At 44.4% G+C, this 24,539-nt stretch overlaps 1 protein-coding gene and 1 pseudogene across 5 annotated transcripts in view; both read left to right on the top strand.

Annotated features, from left to right (window-relative positions):
- LOC126542537 (uncharacterized) overlaps positions 1-20,497 on the top strand; it is a 129,616-nt gene extending 109,119 nt beyond the window's left edge. For 2 of the 5 annotated variants that reach the window (XM_055077321.2, XM_055077319.2), the window contains 3 exons: positions 4,271-4,414; positions 14,452-14,540; positions 17,393-17,986. In XM_055077321.2, the coding sequence (XP_054933296.1) occupies positions 4,271-4,414; positions 14,452-14,540; positions 17,393-17,495 (336 nt within the window). In that variant the 3' untranslated portion in view covers positions 17,496-17,986. Of the gene's footprint in view, positions 1-4,270; positions 4,415-14,451; positions 14,541-17,392; positions 17,991-19,536 lie in introns of those variants that run through there. The other 3 variants (XM_050189649.3, XM_055077320.2, XM_055077322.2) reach the window with 3 other exon arrangements.
- On the top strand, positions 167-3,640 carry LOC140216050 (zinc finger MYM-type protein 1-like; annotated as a pseudogene).
- Positions 20,498-24,539: the final 4,042 nt, after the last annotated feature.

Here is a 24,539-nt window from a genome sequence, read left to right as displayed (position 1 = left end):
AAGAAGGAAAGTCTCCTGCAGAGTTGCTACTTGGGTACCAAATAAGGACGAAGATCGACTGCATGACACCAACCATGCAAGCAACGGATACAGAGTTGCAGAACACGAGTCCGCAAAAATCGGAACAGGGTCAACGTGTATGGACACGAAGCTGGACGAAATCGAAATGCACACCTGCGACAGTGACGGAACAACAAAGTGCAAGAACGGTCTCAGTAGAATACACAGCAGGGGATTCAACGAAGACATTGGGACCAAGTACGACGACGAGAAGCTCCAGCAGAAACAGTGAGGGATCAACCATCGGAACAAGATCAAGAGCCGAGAGGCAACTCTGTGCCGGGACCGACCAGTGGGGTTGCGCAACGACATGAGCCACCAGAGTTGGACAGCAATGCTATGCTCATTGTCAAAGCCCTAAACCCAGAGACGACACTCTGAAAGTCAACTCGACCAACACAGAGCTCTTGTGTACCTCAATCTCTCGGGGGGACATGATGATGTGTCTTCAGCTGGCAATCCGGGACATCATCCGGAACTCTAGGCATGTGACATGTACGTCATGGACCTCCTACATATAGCCGCGTGGAGCGAACAATAAACGCTCCATTTTTCTACGTTCACCATGTAGTCCTCTTATGTACCAGGGCACAACATATCACAAGAACCTAAGCAGGATGGAACAATTATCAGTTGTAGTAAGGTACTACGTCCGTGGGGCTGTCTTTGAGCAGTTTCTTGGATTCCGCAATGTTGAGCACTTGGATGCAAGGTCGCTCCTGGGCTGCGTAAGGGAAACATTGAATCACTGCAGAATTGATGCACAGCTTTGCATTGCTCAAACATATGACTGTGCAAGTGTCATGAACGGTACCTCAAGGGGCGTCCAGGCGCTGTTCAGGCAGGAAGCGCTGCAGGCAGCATATGTCCACTGCATGAACCATCGCCTCAATCTAGTCACTGTGCGTGCCTGCAAAGTAATAAAACCGGTGAGGGATTTTTTTCTCTCTTCTAAAATGCCTCTGTGTCTTCCTGAGTGGATCTGCAATTCACTCTCTGTACGTAGATATGCAGAAAATGTTGTCTTTGTCAGTGATAAAACTGCAGCGTCTTAGCGATACATCATGGCCTGCCAGATAATGGCTTGCACAGTGGCAATGAAAAGGTTTCCTGCTATCCTTGTATGTCTTGCTGAAGTCATCGCTACAAACAGGAGGCAGGTAATGGAAGTTAGGGGTCTGCTTGAGCAAATGAACTTCTCATTTCTCTTCCATTTAAGCCTATTTACCAAGTTACTCAGCCGCCTTAAGGTTCTTTTGGACCTATTGCAAAATAGACACTGCGATCTTAGTCAGGCATCCCTCTTGGCATTCACAGTCATTGACGAGTTCTCCGAAATGAGAAATTTGCAGAACACATTTGACGCTGTCTGGGCACAAACCTGCAGTATTTCTGAGGAGAATGGGGTGTCCTAGAGAGAAAAGCAGAGAATTACGCTCCTTCCACTTCATTTAGAGCAGTATGTATTCAGTGAAGGACGGCTCATTGATGTAAAGTCTCCAGATTCAAAAGAAACATTCAGTGTCAAAGTTTTTCTGCCTGTTTTGGACCATCTGATTGCGGAGCTGACTAGGCGGTTCACGCAGAATAAAATGTACTCTGCAGAGTCAGTGCCCTCCACCGCCGGAGTGAGAATTTTACGGACATCTCCTTACTCAAGCCTTTCGCCAAGCACTATGCATGTGACATCGAAAGCATTGAAGTTGAGTGCAAGCTGGTAACGAAAGTTCTTCAGCACATCGAAGCTGAAATGAAGTGCAAGATAGAGACACTGCTGCGGTTGGTGACTTCGGAGAATATAAACTAGCCTTCTACGAACTGCACAAGCTAAGTGTTGTCACCTTGATGATACCTGCATTGTCATCATCTTGCAAGCGCACGTTTTCGTGCCTTCCAAGATTGAAAAGTTATTTCTGCAGCAAGATGACGAATAACCATCTGAGTGGCTGTCACATAGTGCATGCCCGCGTCCATCTCGACATGGCCACCATTGCCATCACAGCCACAGCGCCGCTTACATGGAGGAAGGGAGGGAAGCTCCCTATTGTTTCTGAGCTCGCCGGAGCGGTTGGTTACGTGGGAAGCCAGAGCATGACAGCCACGGCAAGCGAACAGAATGGTTTGGAAGACGGAGCGCCGTGGTCGTGCACCGCGAGACAGCTAAAGATTAACCCCCAGGCCGAAGTCTTCCATTTCGCGAGTGTTGTAAATTTCCACGTGGTGGGCTTTCTGCCACATGTCGCGTCAGAGTTTGTCTTGTGTGTCACCCACATGCCTTCCATGAAGCTTCGCACGGTCAGGTCACTGGCATGTTTTTATTTTATTAAATTGAGTGTGTGTTTTTTACGTCGCCTCCCGTCTCATGCCTCTGGTCCATGGTCGATGAGGTGTAGGCCTTATCACCGGTCAGCAGTCAAACTATCCAAAAAATGCATGCGGGGTGGATTTGTTGTCGCCCCATCCCCTCCGGTCTGGAGTGTGCGAAAAAATATGTCCCAATCCTTAACAGCAACCTAGCTGTGCTTGCGGTTAAGCGATCTCTTGCCAATAAGATTGATCTTCAGCATGTTGTTGACATGTTTGATGCTGCGCACAGTAATCAATATGTATGTCTGCACTAGTATGCCGATATAATGATGCCCCATCGCACCTATGTGGCACTTTCGTGGGAAAATTGTGCGGACTCAGGCATAGGACTGATACCTATACCGATATCAGAGTACCCACTTCACCATCGAATAAATTCCGGCTGTGTTTTGTCTTGTACTGTCTCAGCGCAGGCATTGGCATCTGTGGTTGTGACGAAACCTTCGAGCACTTCCTCTGTCCCTGTCATTGCTTTGAAAGACACTCCTAGGGTACTGTCTGAGCCCACATTGGTGGGCTAGCTTGTGTAGTGAACAGTGTATAGTCTAAGAGCTGTTATTTGCGTTTGTGAAACCTGCTGTACTGTATGACCAAATATGACACTTCTGCACTTCTCTCTTCTCTTTGTTTTTGTTGTTATTTTCCCACATATCTTTTTTTTTTTTCATTTCCAATGTTTAGAATCACTAGCCGGCACCACAAGGGTTTTCTAAGTTTTTTTGTAATCTAGCACGTTTTTACCAAAGTTGGAATTTTATGCACATTGCTTAGTGGTGTTAGTTGTCAGTACTGCTATGAAATTACTTTTTTGAAGCTATATTGTGATCTAGTTAAGTAATGTTATTTTGTTGCTGCTGGGTACCTGTTTTTTTCTTCATTTAATACTGTTTTTATGCATGTGCTGTACCATCTACAATATAAATTTTCATTTTCTTCGCAGGAGCACTGCTGTGTAAATATGCTAAATCTTAATTTATATCTTACTGCGTTGCTTGAATAGCTTATTCACACTGGTGTGTTTAGAAGGCCTTCAGGTCAGTCAAGCTGTTAAAAGATCTGCATCGCAACTCTGTTCGGCTCTCAGACGAGTGTGTTGAACGTAAATAAATGTTCGCTCTTCATTTTTCACATCCTTTCATTGTTAAATGACGCAAAAGAAGCACACCGATAACTACAAAGATCAGTTAGTTCAAATTAAAAAAAAATAAGAAGAAACGTCTTCAAAAATAGTGGGAAGAACTGTAATGCACAGGAGCGTTGGGCTGACCACTGATTGACATCTATTGAACATGCGCAGCCTCGATATCTATTACATTGCACCTTCCCAAACAGAACACCGTGCATGTTTATTGGTGTCTTGACCGACTGAACAAAGCGTAGGTGCAATGTAGCAAGACTTATCTCAGCTTCCAATTTATTAATTTGAATATTTATAGAGTAAGAGAGAAAAGTGGAAGGGAGTTAAACGTACTCAAAACGCAATGCACAGGTTCCCCCCTCTCCCTGTCTCTCCAGTAAAAAAAGTCTGGCGCCAACCCTGTTGGGTTCGTCTCCCACTGGTGACAAGTTATCTTTTCGTCTATTTTAATTTTTTCTTTTCTAAATTTTGATTTCAATCATAGTTTGTTACTCCTATGTTTTCCTTAGCTTCATTGCCTAATGTCTTTATGTGGCTGTGATTAACAAAAATCGAGCCCCTCTGTTTCTCTTCTTCTTGTTCATTAATTATATCTGTGTTCCCCATATTTAGGCTCGAGGTGAAAAAAAAAGCTTCGAAACATCAGTCTTTGACACCTCCCAATAAATAGCTTTTCAATGTGCATTGCTATTCCTATATGTGCAGGCACCTGGCACTGTGGTGATGCATCCGCCAGCAGCTAGGCTTCCTCACGCAGTAGCTGTTGGCAGAGTGCTGGTGTCAAACCTGTCGGCATCCACAAATGAGAACTCACTTCGCCACCTTGGCCGTTCTTGTGGAGTCGTTACTGTGAGTTTGTCTGTGTGTGCATGTGTTTGCCTTGTTTTTCTTTACATGAGAGCAGCATTTACTGATGGCGCAGTAATAAGAAGTGGCAGTAAAGGACTGCACATTCACTGATGCAATGCTATAGGAGATACAAAACACCAGTTTTTGTGCAACAAAAATTGCTCCAAGTCGTAAACTAATGGGACCACTACTGCATTTGGCTCTATGGAGACTGGGGTTGCCATTGTCGCAACTATGTCTTAAGCATTAGTACTTTTTAAATGGTTTAAATGGTTTTTAAATGGTTTGTCTGTATGGGGAGTGCCATACAATATGCCAAGCTTTTAAAACAACTACATAAATGAATAAGACAGAAAGCCTAATATTCTTACTGTTGTGCTGAACAACTCTTAATTAGTGTGAATAATGACCTAATTAGATTAAGTATGCAACATTCTAGATATGTGCCTTAAGGCAGAAGTCGTATATGAAATATTTTTTGAGAGTGGCACTCACAAGTACTTGATGCAGTTGTTACCATGAAGTTATCTTTTACGTGGTCCTATTTTCTGGCCCCTGAAGAAAGCCCTCAAAGCCTCAAAAAAACAAACAGATATTGATATGAAAGGCTGAACAAATACAGCACAGATTCATTGGCCACGTCTAAGGCTAAAATTCCTCTGAGTGAGTGTGTGCAAGACTCTTTCAGTTTTCCTTGCATTTAATGTTCAAGCAAACGTTTTCACTTAAAGTTAACAGAGCAAAATGAGATAGCAGGGGTTCCATTTCTTTTGCTTTTTGAGAGTCACTGCTGTAAATGTCCAGAAGTGGAAACCAGTCCTAAAATGCCAAAGACGTGTACACAATGTGCCAATATGAAAGGGAACATCAAATTTGGGTTCATAAGTGGTAATTTTCCTTGTGTATGCTCATTTTCTGCCAAAGCTCAGCTTTGTGCGATTGTGACTACTAGATTTGGTGAAGAGCAATTTTTTTGGTTCACAACGAAGTCTAAGCGAATAGTAACATTGTCTAATAATTTCGAAACAAATACAGTAGAACCTCGTTCATACTACCTAATGTGAAATTTGAGCGCAGCTCTATACATGTTTTCATTTTGAGATATATTGGCTTGCATGGACAATGTCTCATGCGGCACCACGTTGCAAACAGAGCGAAGTGTGGCGCGACTGCCTCGTTAATCTGGAGAGCGCGATAGGCAGCACGTGTGTAATGTGTGGGTGAGATTCACAGCTGCCCTCACACACAGATCTCTGCTCATGCAGCAATTTGTTTCTGTATCTATATGGTATCGGTGGCGTCATCAGTGAACAGACGATACGCGCTACTCTGGTGTTCTCCTTTAGCCATCATCGCCGCAGAGCCTGTCTTGTGCAGCACTATGTTTTTCTTCTCATCCTTTTGCCATACCCTGCTCTTCCGCTTTCCTTCTCGCACTCTCTTCGCTATCACCGTCTTTCATACCCTATTGTGCTCCATGTTTGCTCTTTCATCCTTCGCTGTGTTCGTTCGCTCGGTTACAAGGGACGCCAACACTCACCGCAGGAATGGCCGTCTAAGAGCTGCGCTCTATAACGTGCTAAGAAAACGTATGATTCTAAGTCATTAAAAAAATTCGCAGACTCAACAGTAGTGGACATCAAAATACCGTATTTACTCGAATCTAGACTGACCCCGATTCTAAGCCGACCCCCTAAAGTCCGAAGCCAACAAAAAAATATATATATTACCTCGAATGTAGGCCGGAAAAAAAAAGTGAGGACAGCGTTCAGAAAACGCAAACAGCATTTATTGAATCTGAATGTGCAGAGCTCATTCAACGTCGTCGTCGCTGCCAGATTGTCACTGTGTTCCTTGTCACTGTCACCTTCAAACAGTGCACTATCCTCAGTACCGTCAAGCGCATTAGTTATGCTGCACTTTTTAAAGGTGCTCATGATCAAAGTATCTGGGATGTCCTCCCACACTGCAGCTACCCAGCCCACCAGCTGCAATAGCGCTGCACGTTTATGTAGCCTGTTGTCGTTAGCATGTGATCTTCGTCAGTCAACCAGTCCGTGTAATATTTCCGCAGACGATCCTTGAAAGGTTTGTTGATGCAGACATCAAGTAGCTGCAACTGGCCCATCGTGCCGCCCGGTATGACAGCGAGGTCCGTGTTCGCTTGGGCGAGCGCAGCCTTCACGTTGTCGGTCAAGTGCCCATGGTAAGAGTCGACGACAAGGAGCGAGTTCTTTGTCAAAAGGGCTCCTGGACGCCGTCGCCACGCAATCTCAACCCACTCTTCCACCATCGCACCCGTCATCCACCCTTTCTCGTTTGCCCGCACAATGACATTTCTTGGGAAAATTTCTCGAGCAAGCGGGGTCTTCCTTTTAAATATCATATAAGGAGGGAGTTTATGTCCATCAGCTGTGCAGCACAGCATCACAGTTGCGCGCTGCTTCTCGTAGCCCGCAGAGCGCACCTTCACCTCCTTGGCACCCTTTTCATTCACGGTGTACGCCACTGGCATATCAAAATACACAGCCGTCTGGTCGGCGTTGCCGATTTGCCCAAGGCTGTAGCCTGCCGCTTCTCTCTTTCACAGCTCGTAGTGCTGAAAAGCTATCAGCTTTCCTTCGAAATCGCTTGGCAGCTTCTGGGTGATTGAAGTGCAATGTCGGAGGCTGAAGCCGAAGCGCTTCATGAATTTCTGAAGCCAGCCCCGGCTGCCTTTGAAATTCTTTGGCATTAATCCTCGCTCCCTCGAAAGTTCCCTAGCTTTCACTTGGAGCACGTCTGTTGTCACTGGAAGGGCAGCTGCTCTCTGCATCCAAACAAAGTCGGCCAAAACTGTCTCCACTTCGTGGTGACGGTCTTTCTTTGGTCCGCTAAATGCCATCCTCGTTGCGGCGCACGCAAAAAGCTGCTGTCATTGTCCCCTCCAACGACGGACGTTTTTCTTGTCGACGCCGAAGTCCCGCCCGGCTTGAAGGTTCAAAACGATGCCTCTGCGGCTATCACAACTTTTCGCTTGAAAGCGGCACTGTAGTGGCATCTCCTGCGTGGTGCCATCGCGATAACACCACGCCGCACACCAATATGGCCGACACGACACAGGTCAAAATGGCGACCTCGCTTGTGTACGGTTGGCTACTGGCACGGCTAGTAGTGGCTGCGATACTGACTTTTCAAGGTGGCACTACCTATGCACCATATTTAGCAGTTTCAATGAAAAACTGGCGCATTTCTTAAAATCCTCGAATCTAAGCTGACCTTAGAGTTTGGAATATGGTTATATTAAAAAAAGTATCGGCCTAGATTCGAATAAATACGGTAATATGAAGCATTGTGCTAATAGTTGCAGCACGAGGTGCTGAAGCTAGCCGAGCTGGTGAGCCTCGAGCGGCCCGAGACGCACATTGTCATTTTTACAGCTTCAGCAAGCTTACGTTCAAACTCCTCGAATACAGTTGAACCTCCATGTAACGAACCTCTATGTAACGAATTCCTGGATTTTACAAAATTTTTCATTTCCCCAACACATCCCCCATTGAAGCCCATGTATAGGCGACCTCCATGTAACGAACATGTTGCGGCGGTTGACCTTGATGTAACGAATTCGCAGCACAGATCATCAAGCTGTATCTTGTAATGTTTTGCCCAAAATTCAACCGCACAGTGCGCAACTTTAATGAATACTGTTTAAGTTTTTATATCGAAAGGTAAAGTAGACCGCGAGCAGAACGCTTGCAATCGCAGCAAACAAGCAAATCTCGGTGATAATGATGATGTTGAGCGCTGCTAGCGCCGCTCCGTGGCAAGCGTAGCAACCTTTAAGCTTTCATTTTGTAGCTTGACACTAGGTGGCACTACTATGACAAATTCTTTATGGTGTCTTGCGGCGCACTTATAATAAGCCTTCTTCGTCAGCGTGTTGATGTGCGTGTGCAGGTGTGTGTTTACGGTGTCGGTTCGTTTCGATGAGTTCCGCTGTGAAGAAACGCAAAGGTTTGTCGCTTGAAGATAAGCTCTCGATTTTGAATGCGGTTACCGCCGGCGAAAAAAAGAAGGATGTCGCTGCCCGCTTCAATATACCAGCCAGCTCCCTGTCAACCATTCTTGCTGCAGAACAAAGCATCCGCACTGCGATGGAGTCGGGCACAAGTGCCAAGAAGAAAAGAATGAAGACGTCGACCTATGCTGATGTGGACAACGCCGTGCTTGCATGGTTTTTGGACAGACGAGCACAAAACGTGCCCATAAGTGGCGCGATTTTGCAGCAGAAAGCCATAGATTTTGCTTGCGTCCTGGGCCACGACGACTTCAAAGCAAGTAACGGCTGGCTACATGGATTTAAAAGCCGGCATGGTGTCGTCTGAAAGGTGATATCTGGCGAGTCTGCCTCCGCAGACAGCGATGCTGCTGCCTCGTGGGTGGCCGAGAAGCTTCGCGGCATTTTCAGCCGCTATGAAGCTGCCGACATTTATAATGCTGATAAGACGGCCCTGTTTTATCAAATGTTACCGAGTCGCACGTTGTCACTAAAGGGAGAAGACTGCCGCAGTGGAAAGCAAAGTAAACGGTTTTGCTTTGCGCCAACACTGATGGCAGCGACAAGCAAATCCCATTGTTTATTGGCCGCAATGCCCAGCCCAGTTGTTTTAAAGAAACAAGGCGAATGCCAGTAAAATATGTGGCAAACTCCAAAGCGTGGATGTCGCGGGCAATTTTTTCCGACTGGCTGAAGGAGCTCAACCAAGATGTCAAACGACAAGGCCGCAGCATTTGTTTGCTGCTTGACAACTGCTCCGCGCACCATGTGGAAGGCCTACAGCTTTCGAACGTTGAGCTGCAGTATTTGCCACCTAACTGCACTTCTCTCATACAAGCCTTAGACAAAGGGATTATTAACAGCTTTAAATGCTGCTACCGCCGTCGATTGATACAAAAGATGCTCCTGGACATCCGCCTTGAACGGCCGACGAAAGTGGATATCTACCAAGCAATCAAAATGCTTGCTGCGTCGTGGCAAGGGGTGGGATCACAAGTGATCGCCAATTGCTTTGTCAAGGCTCAGGTAAATCAGGCCATTCGAGCTACAGTCCCTGAAGACGAACCTTCAAGCCCGCCCAAGGTCACAGAAGCGTGGGATGAACTACGCATGAACGGTGGGGTGCCCGACGGTGTCAAACTGTGCGACTTTTTGTTTGTGGACAACGGCGCCGTGTCTATGGAAGAGATGACTGATGCAGCATTTGTGGAAACCGTTAAAGATAGCCTTGAAGGTGACGGTCCGTCAGAGCCTGATACGTCTTGTGTGGTGCCTACTGCGAGGGAACTCATGGATGCAGTGGACGTTCTGCGCCGTTTCGTCGGCTCGCAGGACGATGAAGCAGCCCTGCATGCCTTAGTTTCCTTGGAGCGCCGAGTAGTGGCTTCGATCGGGCAAAAACAGCAAGCAAAAATTGCGCAGTTTTTCTTTATTAAATAAATTCTTTGAATGGCGAGTTCACTTCAATTGATATCTGTCGCATTTTTATTTTGTTTTGGCATGATTCTTACCAGTCTTAACCCGAAACTGCATGTAATGAAAGCCTGAATATAATGAAAAATTACGAACTTTTTTCAATTTCGTTATATCCAGGTTTGACTGTACAGCCTAGGTCAGTAGCTTCTTCGAGCGGGGCATAGCTGGCTATGATTTAAAAAAAAAAGGAAAAACATTGTGCCAAGCTCTCTCTCTCTCTTCTTTTATTCTTTAAATGCGGAGCATTCTTTGCAAACTTTAGGCATTTTAAGCGTACTGTAAAACCTCGTTAAACTGTACCTACTTAAACAGTAGTTCCGTTTAAAAGTAGCGGCTATTGAAATTAATGCATTTTGTATCCGTGTAAACCATACCACCTTATTGCGTACATATTGGTTAACACTTAGTATTTCCACTTTTTGTTGCGCAATCATGACGGTAGGTCGGCCCCGGCAGAACGAGGCTCAGAGATCAGAACGGCTTTCAAACGCAAATGCGAAGATCGCTTGTAAGGGTGGAGCCACCTCAACTTCAAGGTCATTTCAGCACTGTGCCAGCTAGGACTCGCATCATGCTGAAGCTCGGACAAAAACCAGGTGCATAGCATAGAAGAAAAATTGGACATTGTTCCTGCTATCGAACTTGGCTTGAAACAGTTGGCACTGGCATGCGAGAAGGATCTACTGTTGACTACGGTGTGTGGCATTTGGAATGTGAAGAAGTTGCTTGGCAGTGCTGCTGTGACCGCAAAATATGTTGTCTACGAGGTTCAATCTTTTTGCCACCGTTGCCTTTGTTATTGCGAAAGTGTCACCTAACGACAGTTATGAGGATGGCACAGAAAGGGACAGCAAGGGCAATTCTGACCCGACAGTGGCAGAATCTGAGCGTTACGTCAGCCTTATGCAGGTGTTTGCCAAGAGGGGGCTGGCGGCAAAGCTGGCACAGCATCAAACAAAAATGATGTTTTTCTCACGCGAAGTGAATAAATACTGCATGTTTCTTGCCCTTTCATCGCACTTTCTGATTTCTGTTGACAGGTAAGTAGGCGCTCTCGTGCTATTTCGGTTAAGCAGTACTGCCGTTTAGTACTACATACTTTTTCCGAGCCACGGCGAACTACAGTTTAACAAGGTTTCACTGTCTATATAGCCTCCTACGTCGTGATGCCATTGTGGTTATTTCTTCAACTGTTTATACAGTGAAACCTCGTTACTACGAACACCACATTAACAAAATTTTCAGATTAATGAACTTTTCAGAAATCCCCTGCTGTTTGCTTATGGTTTCTATTTTTAAATATTTCAGTGCTGTGAACTTCAGGATGCTGAACATTTCAGAATAACGATTGTTATTCAGTTTCTCTATCATGTTAGCAACACCTCAGTACTACGAATTAATATTAGAAATCTGGGGATTCTGAGATTTACGACACGGCAGCTGGAGCAGTAGGCTAGCAGACGACAAGATGCAGAAAGTGGACACCATGGTGCATGGGTTCAGGGATCCTGAAACGGCGCCGTAGGAGGAAAATGCGGAAAGGGACTTTTTTCTATTGTGGAAGAGACAACGCATCAGGTTTTGTTAACGCATGCTTCGCCTAGGCTAGTGTTGCCTAACAATGGAGGCACGTCTCTTCCTTTTCTCACGCTTTTTTGCACTTTCTGCGGCCCGTACCAGCCACATGCAGTGAGAAACAATTTAACCTTCGTGCTCGCAGGGATGCTACATGGTTGTGCTTTGTAGTAGTTCAGGTGTCTGCCTGAAGCGAGAGAGTCGCGGTGTGCACAGCAAGGAATGTCAAAAACAAACAAGCAAAAAGAGACATTATGCTTTGAAGGCAGCATATAGCTTCCCCTTTGTCAGTGGTTTTCTTGGCATCAGTGCCTCTTTCGTGTGCACCACTCTTACTATATGGTGCTTCTGTGGTATTAGATGGTGGAATCGATGAAAAATAACAACTATGCGGGCAGAGAGCCAACGGTGACATTTTTGTGGATAGCTCATACTGTGACAACTGATAAACTGATGGCCGGAATGATTAATTTTAGGGCTTTCACTATAAAGACCTTTCAGAAAATTTTGGAGGACACTTAAGCTTCGCCTTTAAGAGTGGCAGGCAATAACATGCAAAGATCCCCGACTGCTTCTCAAGCTTCCAGGCAGCTGCAGCTTATGTAACTGTAATGCTTTCCCGGAAACAGTGGCAACGAATGCTATACATGAAGGCAAGCTCCGAACGAACGCAGAGCAGGAGATGAAAGACGTGAGCCGCGAACGGCCGAGACCAATGAGAGCAGCCCCTTCAAAGAAACTGAAAAACTGGGAAACTGATTTCATGTCGACCCACCCAACTGCTCGATGTGTACTCATATCTGGTCTCAGCCGGATGGCTTGCTTCATACTATTGTCTGGTCACGTCAGCTCTCTCTCGTGCTTGTTTGGTTAGCTTAGTTTGGTCTCATTCACACTTGTTTGATTGTCATGGTTTGTGATTGTTTTGTAATCTGATCATATGCACAACGCTAGATGTGTAGTACTTTCTGTAAGCCACATGGCACCAGTGATTACACTGGAACCTTCGACAAGTCATGTATAAAACCCGATGCACTTGACCTACAGATCCGATTTTCGACGATCGCTGACTCTGCTAGATCTCTCTGTCTCAAATTCTTGTCCTCAATATATTGTGAAATGAAAACACGTATATAGCTGTACTCAAATTTTACATAAGGGAGTATTGTAATCATCAGTGAATTTTCTTTTTCTTGTAATATCTTTGCAAACACCATCTGGGTGGTGTTGCAAGGAACTTAGTAGGGAGCACCGCTCCTGCTGAGACAATCCTCAAACGACAGCTGAAAGGCGGGTTTGTGTTTGGGAGTTTCCGCATAGCAAAAATTAGGTGTTCTCGTATATTCGAATTACAATCCGACACTATCATGTCTGTCAGTTGTGTGTAACTCGTACCTTACGAATTTTCTGACACATCTTACTTCGGGAAATTCAATTAGTAGTTCAGTAACACCGATGCACCACGCAGAGAGCCTGCGTAGATCAGGATGCGTGGTTCGGGATGATTTCTTGCATATAGACATCACCGCCAACGCCGGTGACATTGACGCCAACACCGGCGCCAGATTTTCTGGGAGGCGGGGCCCTTAATGTTGTCACGTTAATAAAAAGCAGTTTGCCGCGTTCCCCGAAAGTTTGTTATATTGAGGTTTCGCGGTATATCAGAATAGGCATGGGGGGATATGACATGCATGCATGCATAGCATGAACGACATGTCATGTCATCAATGACATGACATATTTGTCATGGCATGGATGTCATGATAAATGGTATGAATGACATGATACTGTCATGGTCATTTAACTCAACATATATCGCAATCTGAATGAAATACATGCATGACCTGTCATGGATGGCATCACATGAATGATATGCGTGTGTCATGACATGAACATACCTGCCAAGTCTCCCGGATTTCAACCATTTCTTCAGGTTGTGTGGTTGTCTTGTTGAATGATCGCAGGCATGGGATCATTCCCCACCAGCGGCAAGTTGTTTTTTCATCCACTTTCATTGCCATTAATTTATGATTTCTTTAGCTCAGTTAGTAAGTACAAGTAATTTTCCCTGTGTTGTCCTTAGTGTCTGTTTGTTGCCTTCTCATGATATGAAATAAAAATCGGGACCCTCGGTTAACCCTTTTTCTTCTCCTGTAAGACATTCAAATGCATTTCATGTCATTACAGCAGGGACACCACATGCTTGTCATAGCATGTATGTCATGACATAAATAATACAAATTACATGATGATGTTGTTATCATTTCTTTAACTTGATATAGGTATGTCTGGATATATATGACATGACATGCGTGCATGACCTGGCGTGAATGACATGAAAAATTTCATCAGTATAATGACAAGGCATGCATGAACATGTAATTCCATGTCATTTTTGCTGTGTAATGTGCACATCTTGCCATACATGTTCAGATACATATCCATTTAAGGAAATGAGAACATCATAACCTCATGTCATTTATCTCCTTCATGAGAATCAGGTCAGGACATGCATGCTATTTCATCATTTCATTCATCTCGTGTATATCTTGATATATTGCTTGCTAGAATATGGAAGTGACTTGAAAAATGTGACATGTAATGCATGTCATAAAATAATTGGCATAAATGCCGCGGTCTGTTGTCAAGCCATGACATGACTCCCATGAACGTGACCGCTGGAGTGCAGATTTGGATACCACCTACTGTGTCCATGCTGGGGCCATGGTCTAAAATGAACTACTTCGTTTTAAAATCTTTTTACCTGTTATCATTGTTTCTATGTCTTATAGGCCACCGCACCATCGTTCTCAAAGACAAGTATTTTTACTTTTCTTCACTCAAAATACCCTAGCCCTGCTTCCTCTCCACGTAAACATCAAAGTAAAGCTTTAAATTAAGTGACTTTTTAGTGCCAAGTGTGAAGTGACTTGAAAACATCTTTTTGCAGGAGATCATTCTTGACAAGAACCAGCGTCAGGCAGTTGTCAAGTTTAGAGAACATCAACAAGCTGTGCAATTTCAGAAGAAATATCAAAGGTGAGACACCTTTAGTCGAGTGCTATATGACGTACCACTTTTGTGCCTAGCTAGGACATAGCTGCATTGTTGCTACATTTAGCCTTATAAGCTGCAAAGATGATTGTTTGTGCTCTGGGATCCTCACCCGTGATCCTCACAGTAGTGCAAACAATCACAAGGGCATTTATTGCACCTTTCATAGACTAATGCCTGCTAGCCGAGTTGCTATCCACAAAACATGCCGATGGGCGCGCGACAAATCACGGAAGTCCGACTCACCGCCACCGGATAGCGAGTGAATATGTTCGCCCCATGCTGGGCACCAACTCCTGGTCATGCGAACGGTGGCGCATTTGAACAAGGCCTCGCGAGACAGTCTCGCAGAAGCATGGATCGGCGCCCGCGCGGTACGTCTGCGCCGCTTAACGACCCCGAGCCAAAGAGGATGAGCCTTCTCCTTTTTGCGCCCAAGCTCTTAGGTGGCATTAGCAGAGCCACACTCATGCCATCTCTCACAGTGCGCTTCTACCACACCAACTGCCGCGGGCACCAGGCCACGCGGCGAAGCCGGATTACAGGAGACGGAGCTATGCGGGAAAACAACATATCGGGGGACGCGTGAGAGTCGCGCATCCATCCACAGTACCCGGATGATGTTTTTATTGGTTTCTTTTTGTTTTGTTTGCACATAACATGACCAAGTATCAGGCACTGTTTGAAAGCATTGGAAATCAATATTATGGGAATGCTGAATGTTAGTGATCTTCAAGCGACAACCACATGGGCGCGACATTGTGGAAAAATTTAGCGACAAATTTACATTGTAGCACACAAATAAATTCATTCATGTGCACGTAAAGAAATCACTAATATATGACGAGGCCAATGTTTTAACCAAGCTGTATTAAAGCTTGCTTTAAAGGGCAACTCCGGCGTATTTTTACCATATTAGGATATTGTCATTTTCAAATGGCATTGACGGTCCTTTAATCTGTAGGGTGGTTCAGTTTGCTGAGAACTTCATCAATAATATTAAATAACCAATAAAAGAGGTACCGAAACCGATATGGGTAGCTGCTTCGTGTGACATCACGATGAGTGAATGATGTCAAGTGCTACACTACCATAATGTAAACACTCAGAACGCATGCTAAACACACAGCACACGTGGCACTAACACCAAAGAAGTGAAGCTGATGATGTCTCCTGATGACACAGGGAGCTTTTACAGTTTCTGAACTAGACAGCGGCGATTTAAGCGACGATTTCAGCGACAGTGGGGTGTAGACTCCGACGTCGCAAACACAGGGCGGCCAGTAGACAGTCATAAGTCCCAAATGGAGCCAATTTTTAAAATTCATTTTTTGGAAAACTAAATGACTTGCAGTCATATAGTTTGGCACAAATAATCATAATGCAAAAGAGAACATATACAGTCGAACTTACTTATAACAATATTCAAATGCCACGAATATTTCATTGTTATAACCAATAATTGTTCAAACCGGGTTACATGAAAAAATCAAAATAGGCGAATGGCAGAGCTGATCTTAGCAAGCTATAATGGCGGGGAGGCCAGTGCCCCTCCCCACCACCTTCCTCCATCCGGCTGCTGATTGTGCTCACCCGTTTAACTGCTTCCTGGGCGCTCCGATCACGTGTAACAAGCCGCGGTTGTCGGCGTTAAAGAATGGTACTGCTATAACTGCAAAGATGGGTCACGGGTGACAAGCGATATGCGAGCACCGCCGAGGCAGTGCTTTGGTGGGCCCAAAAGGCGCCTTTTAAAAAATGCGAGGAGGTTACCGTGGCAGACTGTCAGCTTGTGAAATCCAGAAGAAACGCTGAGGCGAGATCGCCACAAGCGTCTCGCCACATACGTCGCACTGCATTGCATGAGAAAACCCTATGTCCGTCAGCCTTGCCGACCTACTTCTCCAAGGTATCCAGGTGCTCCACATAGTGCAGCGGAAGGTTTCTCGCAAAGAAAGAAGTCCCGGAGGGGACTGAATCATCTGCCGAGCCTCCTGTGAGGACGTTGAGGCAGCCTGCCCTACCTCGTCATTGCTGCCGTCGTCGCCGTCACTACTCGATGCAAGCACGTTCGCGACAATCGCCTCATCGGTTAGAAGCACTTAGTTTCCAAATCTACAACCGTGCGCTTTCGTTTCACCGGCAATGTCGTGCATTGCCGATTATCAGCGAGCAGGTCAGTCATTTTCCGTTTCGGCGGCGAGTCAAAAGAGGCTGAGAAACCATGTGGCCAGGAACGATTTCGACGCAACCAACAAAGACGAACACAGGCACAGGAGCGGGAGGGTGACGGCAGAGGGGCGCGCGGAGAAGGCTGGAAAATGAGCGCGCAGCGGCTCAAATTTCTTGTTTTGTTTTCTTTTTTCTTTTTTTTTCCCAAGGATTTCGCATTTCATTACCTTTTGGCTCGGACACCGAGCAGCCAGACTTCATCGTTGTAATCGATAATGTGGCATCGGGGCATTGTAGTAACTGGGTTATTTCACCATGCAAAACATGCAAAAGTTGACGGTGCAGCAGCTTCTCATTGTTATAAGCGAGTTCAACTGTATTTAAAATTTTATTAACATCAGTGGACATTGCGAAATCGCCGGAGTTGCCCTTAATAAGCTGTCATCACCATTGGAAATCCTGTGGCGCCATACAGTGAGCAAAGCTTACAACACTTTTGTGGCTCTCAGTGGTATTGGAGGCCTAACAGCGTCAAAACAAACAATTGATCTTGACAAGACAATGCCAATAATATAAACAATACATCATGGATACTTCCACCTCAGCCTGAAATGAGACGAAGTGATGGCTGATTTTACTATTTATTTTTTGCTTCCACGGCACAGAGCAAGTTGCAAGAGCGAAAGATCAAAGCGAGCAAACCGATTGTTGCCATGTTGTGCACTCACGCTGTCTCTGGCAGAATTTGGCACATGGATTTCTGGGTGACATGCAATATTTTCTGGCTGGCCGAAAACTGGCAACACAACAAGCAAAGCAACGGATCGCCCTCCACAGTGGCAAAACCTGTCGCTCGAAAATTGTGTGCATGTGGTTGCAGCTTTATTGATAATTAGGTATAAAGAAAGGAAAATTGCTGAGTTCATGTACAAGTTGCCCTCTGATTTTTCAGATATTGAAGGTACCACAAAAATTTCCTAATGATCAGGTAGTTAAATCAATTTCTACGGTACAACCAACTATATGGTCGTTTACCATGGCAGCAACTCAGAAAATTTTTGTACTGAATTTTGTTCAATGTTGTGTTTTTTGAAATAATATCTACTTAAAATTGTGTGATCATCGAGGTATGTTTTGCAATCACTCGTCACGCGTTCTTGTCAAGGGCAAATTGAGTTATATGATTCCTTGACACTGTCAGTGTTTGCTGTGTTTCTCAAATTCAGTTTGCAGTTTTAGTCTCACGTGCAAGCTTTCGCTGTTCCATTAAGTGGACATAAAACTTGGTAGGTGTTCATGATTGTCGCAGCCTGATTTCCTTCAGACCCAAACTCTGCTTCACACATGGGGCTGTCAGCCCAGTCCATGTGCATGACCTCATGGCTGATTTCCAAAGTAGTCTAACATATCAAGGGCGAGCTTCTTGTGGCGTGTTGTCGCCCACTAGGCCTAACCTGTGGGTGGGTCTAACCAGCTTCATTAGTAGTCTGAGACCAAAGTTGCAATTTGGTGCAGACCACAACAGACCACGTACCACGTAGCAGCCTCTTGAAATGCCAAAAAATAATTTTGAGAATTAAAGTAAAGGCATGAGTGACACCTTGAATGGCAGCACCTTTGTTCATTGCCATCATGTTTTGATTGAACGCGCAGATGCATGTGGTGTCAAAAAGTTTGGTTGCTTTTATACATTGACTTTGTGGAGGAGGTGGTGGTGGTGCCACGGTGAAGTTCGAGGTTTCTACCAAGTCAACAAAGAATGCGGGCAACCGTATGTCAGTATGTTTGGTACCAGGCAGACATATATTGTGCTGGTAACACACCCTACCATTGATTTGCTACAGGAACAGAGTTTGAAACCAACCATCGGACCGACCTTGGTCACTGAGTATGTGGCAATGTGTACATAAGTGTCGCTCTTCAGCGAACCTCTTTTCCACCAACATGGGTCACTATATGTGGGACTGGGTAGGCACAGCTCGTCAATGAAACTCTTTTAGAAATGAAGTATTTGATGCCAACTTGGGTCACTGAGTATGTGCCAGTAGGTGTGTGCTGCTCTACAATGACAAAAAAGATCCCTTAAATTTCTGCAGTGCTGAGCGGAATCTAACCACCGTACGGCACAATGCCTCAAGGGCAACAACCTGACACTTTAGCGGGCTGCACCAAAAATCCACTGGGCATGGGCTGCTTTTCAATTTATGTCTTCCACACTAATGCTTTAGCGAGCTGTGCATTAAATGCACTGGGCATGTGCCGCTCTTCAATGAACCTCTCGCAAACTTGGATCACTGTATATGTGCCACTGAGTGTGGGGCAAGTGAGGGAACAATTCTCAGTGTTTACATGCACCGGCATGCCACACTTCTCGTCTCTGAGGCCACACACTGACATCTCAGCAGTGCCACTGGATGGCGCAGCATATTTAGAAAGAAGCATGAGAGAGGAGCCTGGCTGCCATGTGGCTCATTTCTGAGCATTCGCACGCACCGGCCTGCCATGCATTTCAGAGGCCATGTGCAGGCTTCGCAATGGGTCACTAGATGGTGCCGAGGGTTCTTAGTGAAGCACAAAAGAGGAGTCTCGCTGCACTACATGCCTCATACATAAGTCATTTTTATGGTGGCAATACGTTGTGCCCCTATATTGATTTACAGCTAAACACATTATCGTTGACAGTCATCATGAGATGAGTTCTGCCGAATTTTCATAGCAGATGGCAGTGAAAGTGATTTTGCTGTTTTTGTAGCCGTCTTTGCATTATCACGTGTGTGGAGTAGAGTGAACCTCGTCCTGTTGCCTTAAGTGCCTCCCATGGATGCAGGCACATGCTAGACCTGTCTATGATTCAAGTCAGCCTGCTTCCACCGTGAGGGTGGGAACAGCACCTCTGCACTTGGGCCGGAGCCACAGCAAGGAAGGATCTGGGATCCGAAGCCCCAGGCCACATCCCGAGGATGCCACCACTACAGCCTGCCAGCGCCAGGGTTGATCGTCAGCACCTCTTCAGTGGTCACCACTCCCCCAGGAAAGTCCTCACAACCGCCCACAGGCTGTTTACTGCTTGCAAGCTGCAGGCTAGCAGGGCCTCTGCACCTTCTCCAGACTCTGCAATGCACTTGCTAATTTTATTATGCTCTCACTGTTATGCTTCACTTAGCTACAAAACGTGCATTGCTATTGTTAGTCTCGCTGGGGGGGTGGTGCGTGTCTACTTGACAGTTTGTACCTTTACTCCCGGACTGCGTTGAAGAAGAACGAGTTGTCAGGAACAGTTCGGCGCGGGGACAGAAAATGTGTGTACGTGTGTGCGCGCACGTGTGTGAACTGCCCATCTCGTTTTCTCTTATGAGGGATTTGCCTGATGGACCATCACTTTTGGTATGGGCAGGCATTATCCAAAGACATTCACGTCTGTGCAACTGAACTTCAAGGGTGCTGCTTGTGTTAGGCACCAGACTGCTAGGTGCAGAAGGCTGATCACACGTTGGTGAATGTCGTGTTGGTTGAAGGCTTTGCAGCAAAGCTTCAAGTTTCCAAGAAACTTGGTCAATTTTGCGCTGCACAGGATTCATTCAGTGCCGAGGATATTGTGGAGACTTCAGAACTTCGAAGAAGCATCCATTGAAGACTTCTTAAGGCTTTTTTCTTTTGGCAACTTTCGGGAAACATTGCCCTTTGGTCTTTTGCAGCTTGTCTTGCTTCAGTATGCATCTAGTTCACCAAGATGTGAGAATAAAAAAAAAATTTAAAAAAGCTCCAACAAAGGAATATTTTTATGAGCTGTAGGCTGAGGTTTTTCTGCATTAGAGGGTGGCGCTTAGGGGAAGTTTTCCTTTTGAGAATTGGGCTAGCCATTGGAAATTGGTTTTTTTAAGGATATGTGCATACCTGTCCTTTCTTAAGCTCCGAGATGGTATGTTTCTTAAGCTGCTGCTATCTTTGGTGCTGTTTTGAGGCACACTTTTATGACCCACCAATACTGGTCAATGTTTAACATAAGGAAGAACCTTGGAATTGTGTCCTTTGCAAAACCCTTATCCGCACTGCTTCCAGCCACTAGGTTTTAAAGTCATAGTTGTGTAACACTGCTGTACTGCAGTTACCTCTCTTTCGGTACTTGTGGGAAGAAGTGGTAGTCTGCGACCAACCAATGTTGCATAGCTTACACAACATTCCATGTAAGTTGTCTTTCAGTGATACTTTCCTTGAGTGTCAAAGGTCATATATCTTTCGCCTGCACACACTTCTGGTCCCTATATCAATGAAGACATTTTTAGAACTGCCTTTTATTTGAAGGTTCTTTTTGGTCTATTTCCAGTAATTTAGAAAGGATTGCATATGATCTTGGATGGTGACTCCATCAGAGTTTTCTGCATGCATATTTTGCTGCGGTTATTAACTTCTGTTGAATGGCTTTTTTCTCTTGCTACCTGAGAAACCAAATATTGAAAGCATGTTTGTTAGGTGTTAGTCAATTTCATATTTCATCCTTGTACAAGTATGCAAGTGTGGGCAGAAAGTCCTGAAACCAGGAATTTCAGAGAGAAGGGGAGGAGTTGCAAATTGGTTCTCAAGATGATGTGCATGGCCTGTAAGATTTCGCTACTAGTATGGGTATCTATAAAGCTTTAGAAGTAATGCCTTGCATTAAGACAACCCTTGCATGTTAAAATGCACAGCTACAGTGGAACCTTGTTAAAGTGCGCTTGAGCCATAGTTTCATATTTCACGTTAGAAATCTGATTTGGCCACTTGCTACAAAATCTGATTTGGATGCTTTCTACAGTCATGTGTTAGACCCCGCCTGACATGCTACAAGAGCTGTTTCGGATAGATATTGGGAAGCACTGAATATGAGCACATGTTTTGCATGTACTGATTTTTTTGTACTTGTTACATCAACTTTCAGGAACTATTAATAATTGCACATCGTAGTGTCTGGATACTAGGCTGCCACTTTTCTACACACACGCTTGAAGGGATTTGTGCGCACTTTTTGTGGCGTGAAACACTAAGATGTTGGCAACATTTTCTCCAACTTGCTTTAGGGAATCTTAAGGGGAATTTCATGCTGATGAGGAATATATTTCACTTTCAGAAAACAGGCAAACATCCTAGGATGAGAGAACTGCGTATGTTTGTATACGTAAATGCTGAGTGGAGAGAGAGTAAAACATCTTTATTATTAATATTTGAGTCCACAGTGCGCAAAATAGTTTACAAGTGGAATGGCAGCCTGTGGGTAAATGCCCATGACTGCAAAAGGTGAAACCTCGTGCATTTCATTCTCGCTCATATTGTGGCAGCATAGCGCTTACATGGTGGTGAATACATACTTATTCCTTTCTTCATTCCCTTGCTTTTCTTTTTTTTTTTTTCATTTTTGTTGCTGTTTAGCATAAGCCTATTCTCTTGAGGGCTGTACGGCCACATTTAGAATAAGGAGACCAGAATAAGAAAGTATAAAAAGAAAAGTTCATGCACATTAATTCATTGTACTTCATTACTTATCTTTTTCTTTCTCTTTTTTTTTTTTTTTTTCAAACATTGCAGTGTCGTTAAATACACATTTTGATTGTGGCTTGCTGCATCAAGCCAGTGTGCGGCATTTGTATTCCCAAGAAGAGCTCGAGGACACCCTGAATCTCAGTACTTGCAGTTCTTGCAAGTTTTTTGTGGCACAATAAACAAAGACCTCATGTTAAACATACATGGGGGTCACACTTGTAACTTTTCTAAAAAATTGATAAAATCATCCTTTGCACATACCTGCACAATATAAATGAAAAGGAAATGTGGGTGTGCTACTTGTCTGAGTATGCTGCACTTGTGTTCTGAGTATAAATGAAAACCCAAGCAAACTTCTAATAACAGAGACCAAAGTAGAGTGTTACTTCCTTGCTTTCTCGTAGAATGCACTTCATTTTGCTTTTTGCATGTCATTGGCTGCATACCCACAGTTTAGTGTCAGAAGAATTTTGCTTTATGCATAATTTTCCTGTGTTCATCTATTTATGGCTTAACGAGGTTCCGCTGTACTGTTTCTCATTTTGACCATAATGCTGCCACTTTGGTAGTTATGTATTGTTCATTAAGACTCATTGCACTTATACTGATCTCTGTGATGACTTCATAGCATGGGTTGGAGCTACTGACTTCATAAGAGCATGGTATGATGTCATTTGTTCTGTACTAGCATTTTACTATCAGCATGGTTAACTCGCAGGCTCTTTACACCTGTGTTGTGCATATCACTGTTATTGGTGCTAATGGCACATTGCTTATATAGTTCTAGGTTTATTGACTGGTGTGGGTGACTTTGTCGACTGTTCAGGTTATACATAGCTCCTCAATCTTTTCATCATAGTATTTTAGATCATGAAGCACGTTTTCAGTTGTGCTCATTGCGCAAGAGTGTACAGGCTTATGTCAACTTCAGCTTTGAATGCCAGTTGTAGGCGTTTTGATACTTTTGGTTGTTAGCATTACAAACATATTTAGTTTTTAAGCATGAAATGCTTCTTTGCTTTGCAACAATTTCTATTTGAAATCAAAACACTCAACCTTGTGCTAAACCAGCACGTATCCTGCACATGCATATTGTGAAGGAGTAATTCTCTTGTAAATTCAGAACTAGTCTGTAAACGTGCCTTCCTTGACACCAGACATATCTGACAGCTAATAATGAGAACTGCATGATTTCTCATAGCTGTGAATTTGGCTTTTCAAAATTATCGCCATGCACTAATCGGGCATAAATTGAAATTCAACCCAAATAATTGTCCTTTTTTTTTTTTTTTAAGTATACACATGTGTAAATAGGCTGCGCCAATTCTTTTGTGTAAACATTCAGCAAACTTTAATCTTGCTTAGTATCTTGGTCGTTTTCCCCAACATATCTTAAACTTAACAAAAAGTGTACAGATGCCTACTAGCGTCCATATGTCTTGGTGAGTAAATTTAGCAGCTTCCATATATCAGTAGTAAGTGGTAAATCTACTTTTAAACCAATTTACTTACTTTGTAGCCTTGTGCACAGGTGGCACAAGGCACTTCATGTATACTTTATTTCAAGTTATTCTTTATTGCTCAGGATGTTACCCTATATTCTTCTACAACGGTCATACCAGTGCAAGGGCCACACCCATAAACTTAGGTCTAAATATTGTGTTTGCACAAATACAGTAGAAACTCGTTGATACGTTCCCATTACGTAAGTTTTTTCAGCACAAACATTTGGCATCGAGAACACAATGAAATGACCCTGTAGAGTGAGCTCATTCTTTACCGGTTCAAGCGTTACCGGAAAACATGATTTTTCCACACCAACGGTCAGTATGTTGCCAAACTGCGATCATGTTATACATTTTCTGGCCGATAGATCTCATGTAAACAAGAAAACGTGAGGTGCGCACCATCAAGAACAGTATATAGCCGCCTCTGACGTGAAAACGACAGCATGAGCAGTTTCTTATTCTAATACCAGCAAATCTCCGTCTACGTCGTCGCACGCTGCATTCACGGCTATCGCTGCCAAACCTATTGCGATAAGCACTTTCACCTATCTGGTTTACAGCACATGGGGCGTAGCGCCATTGGTAGCGTACTGCACGCTTTTAGTAGCCGAAAATCCAAACGCGCCGTCATTCCCTTTTACAGGCAGTGCGGTGTGGACATCACATTTCGCTTCAGGGGATCTTGGAATCTGGCACTCACCAGCTCGATTTCGTTTGTTTCCCGTGCCCTTTCAAGTGGGGAAGAGGTTTTAAGACATAAAATGTTTTATTATTTTAGTTAGTATGATGA

This window comes from Dermacentor andersoni, chromosome 2 (assembly GCF_023375885.2).
Source record: "Dermacentor andersoni chromosome 2, qqDerAnde1_hic_scaffold, whole genome shotgun sequence".
Classification (NCBI taxonomy): domain Eukaryota; kingdom Metazoa; phylum Arthropoda; class Arachnida; order Ixodida; family Ixodidae; genus Dermacentor; species Dermacentor andersoni.
This window is presented reverse-complemented; position numbering and strand designations above follow the sequence as displayed.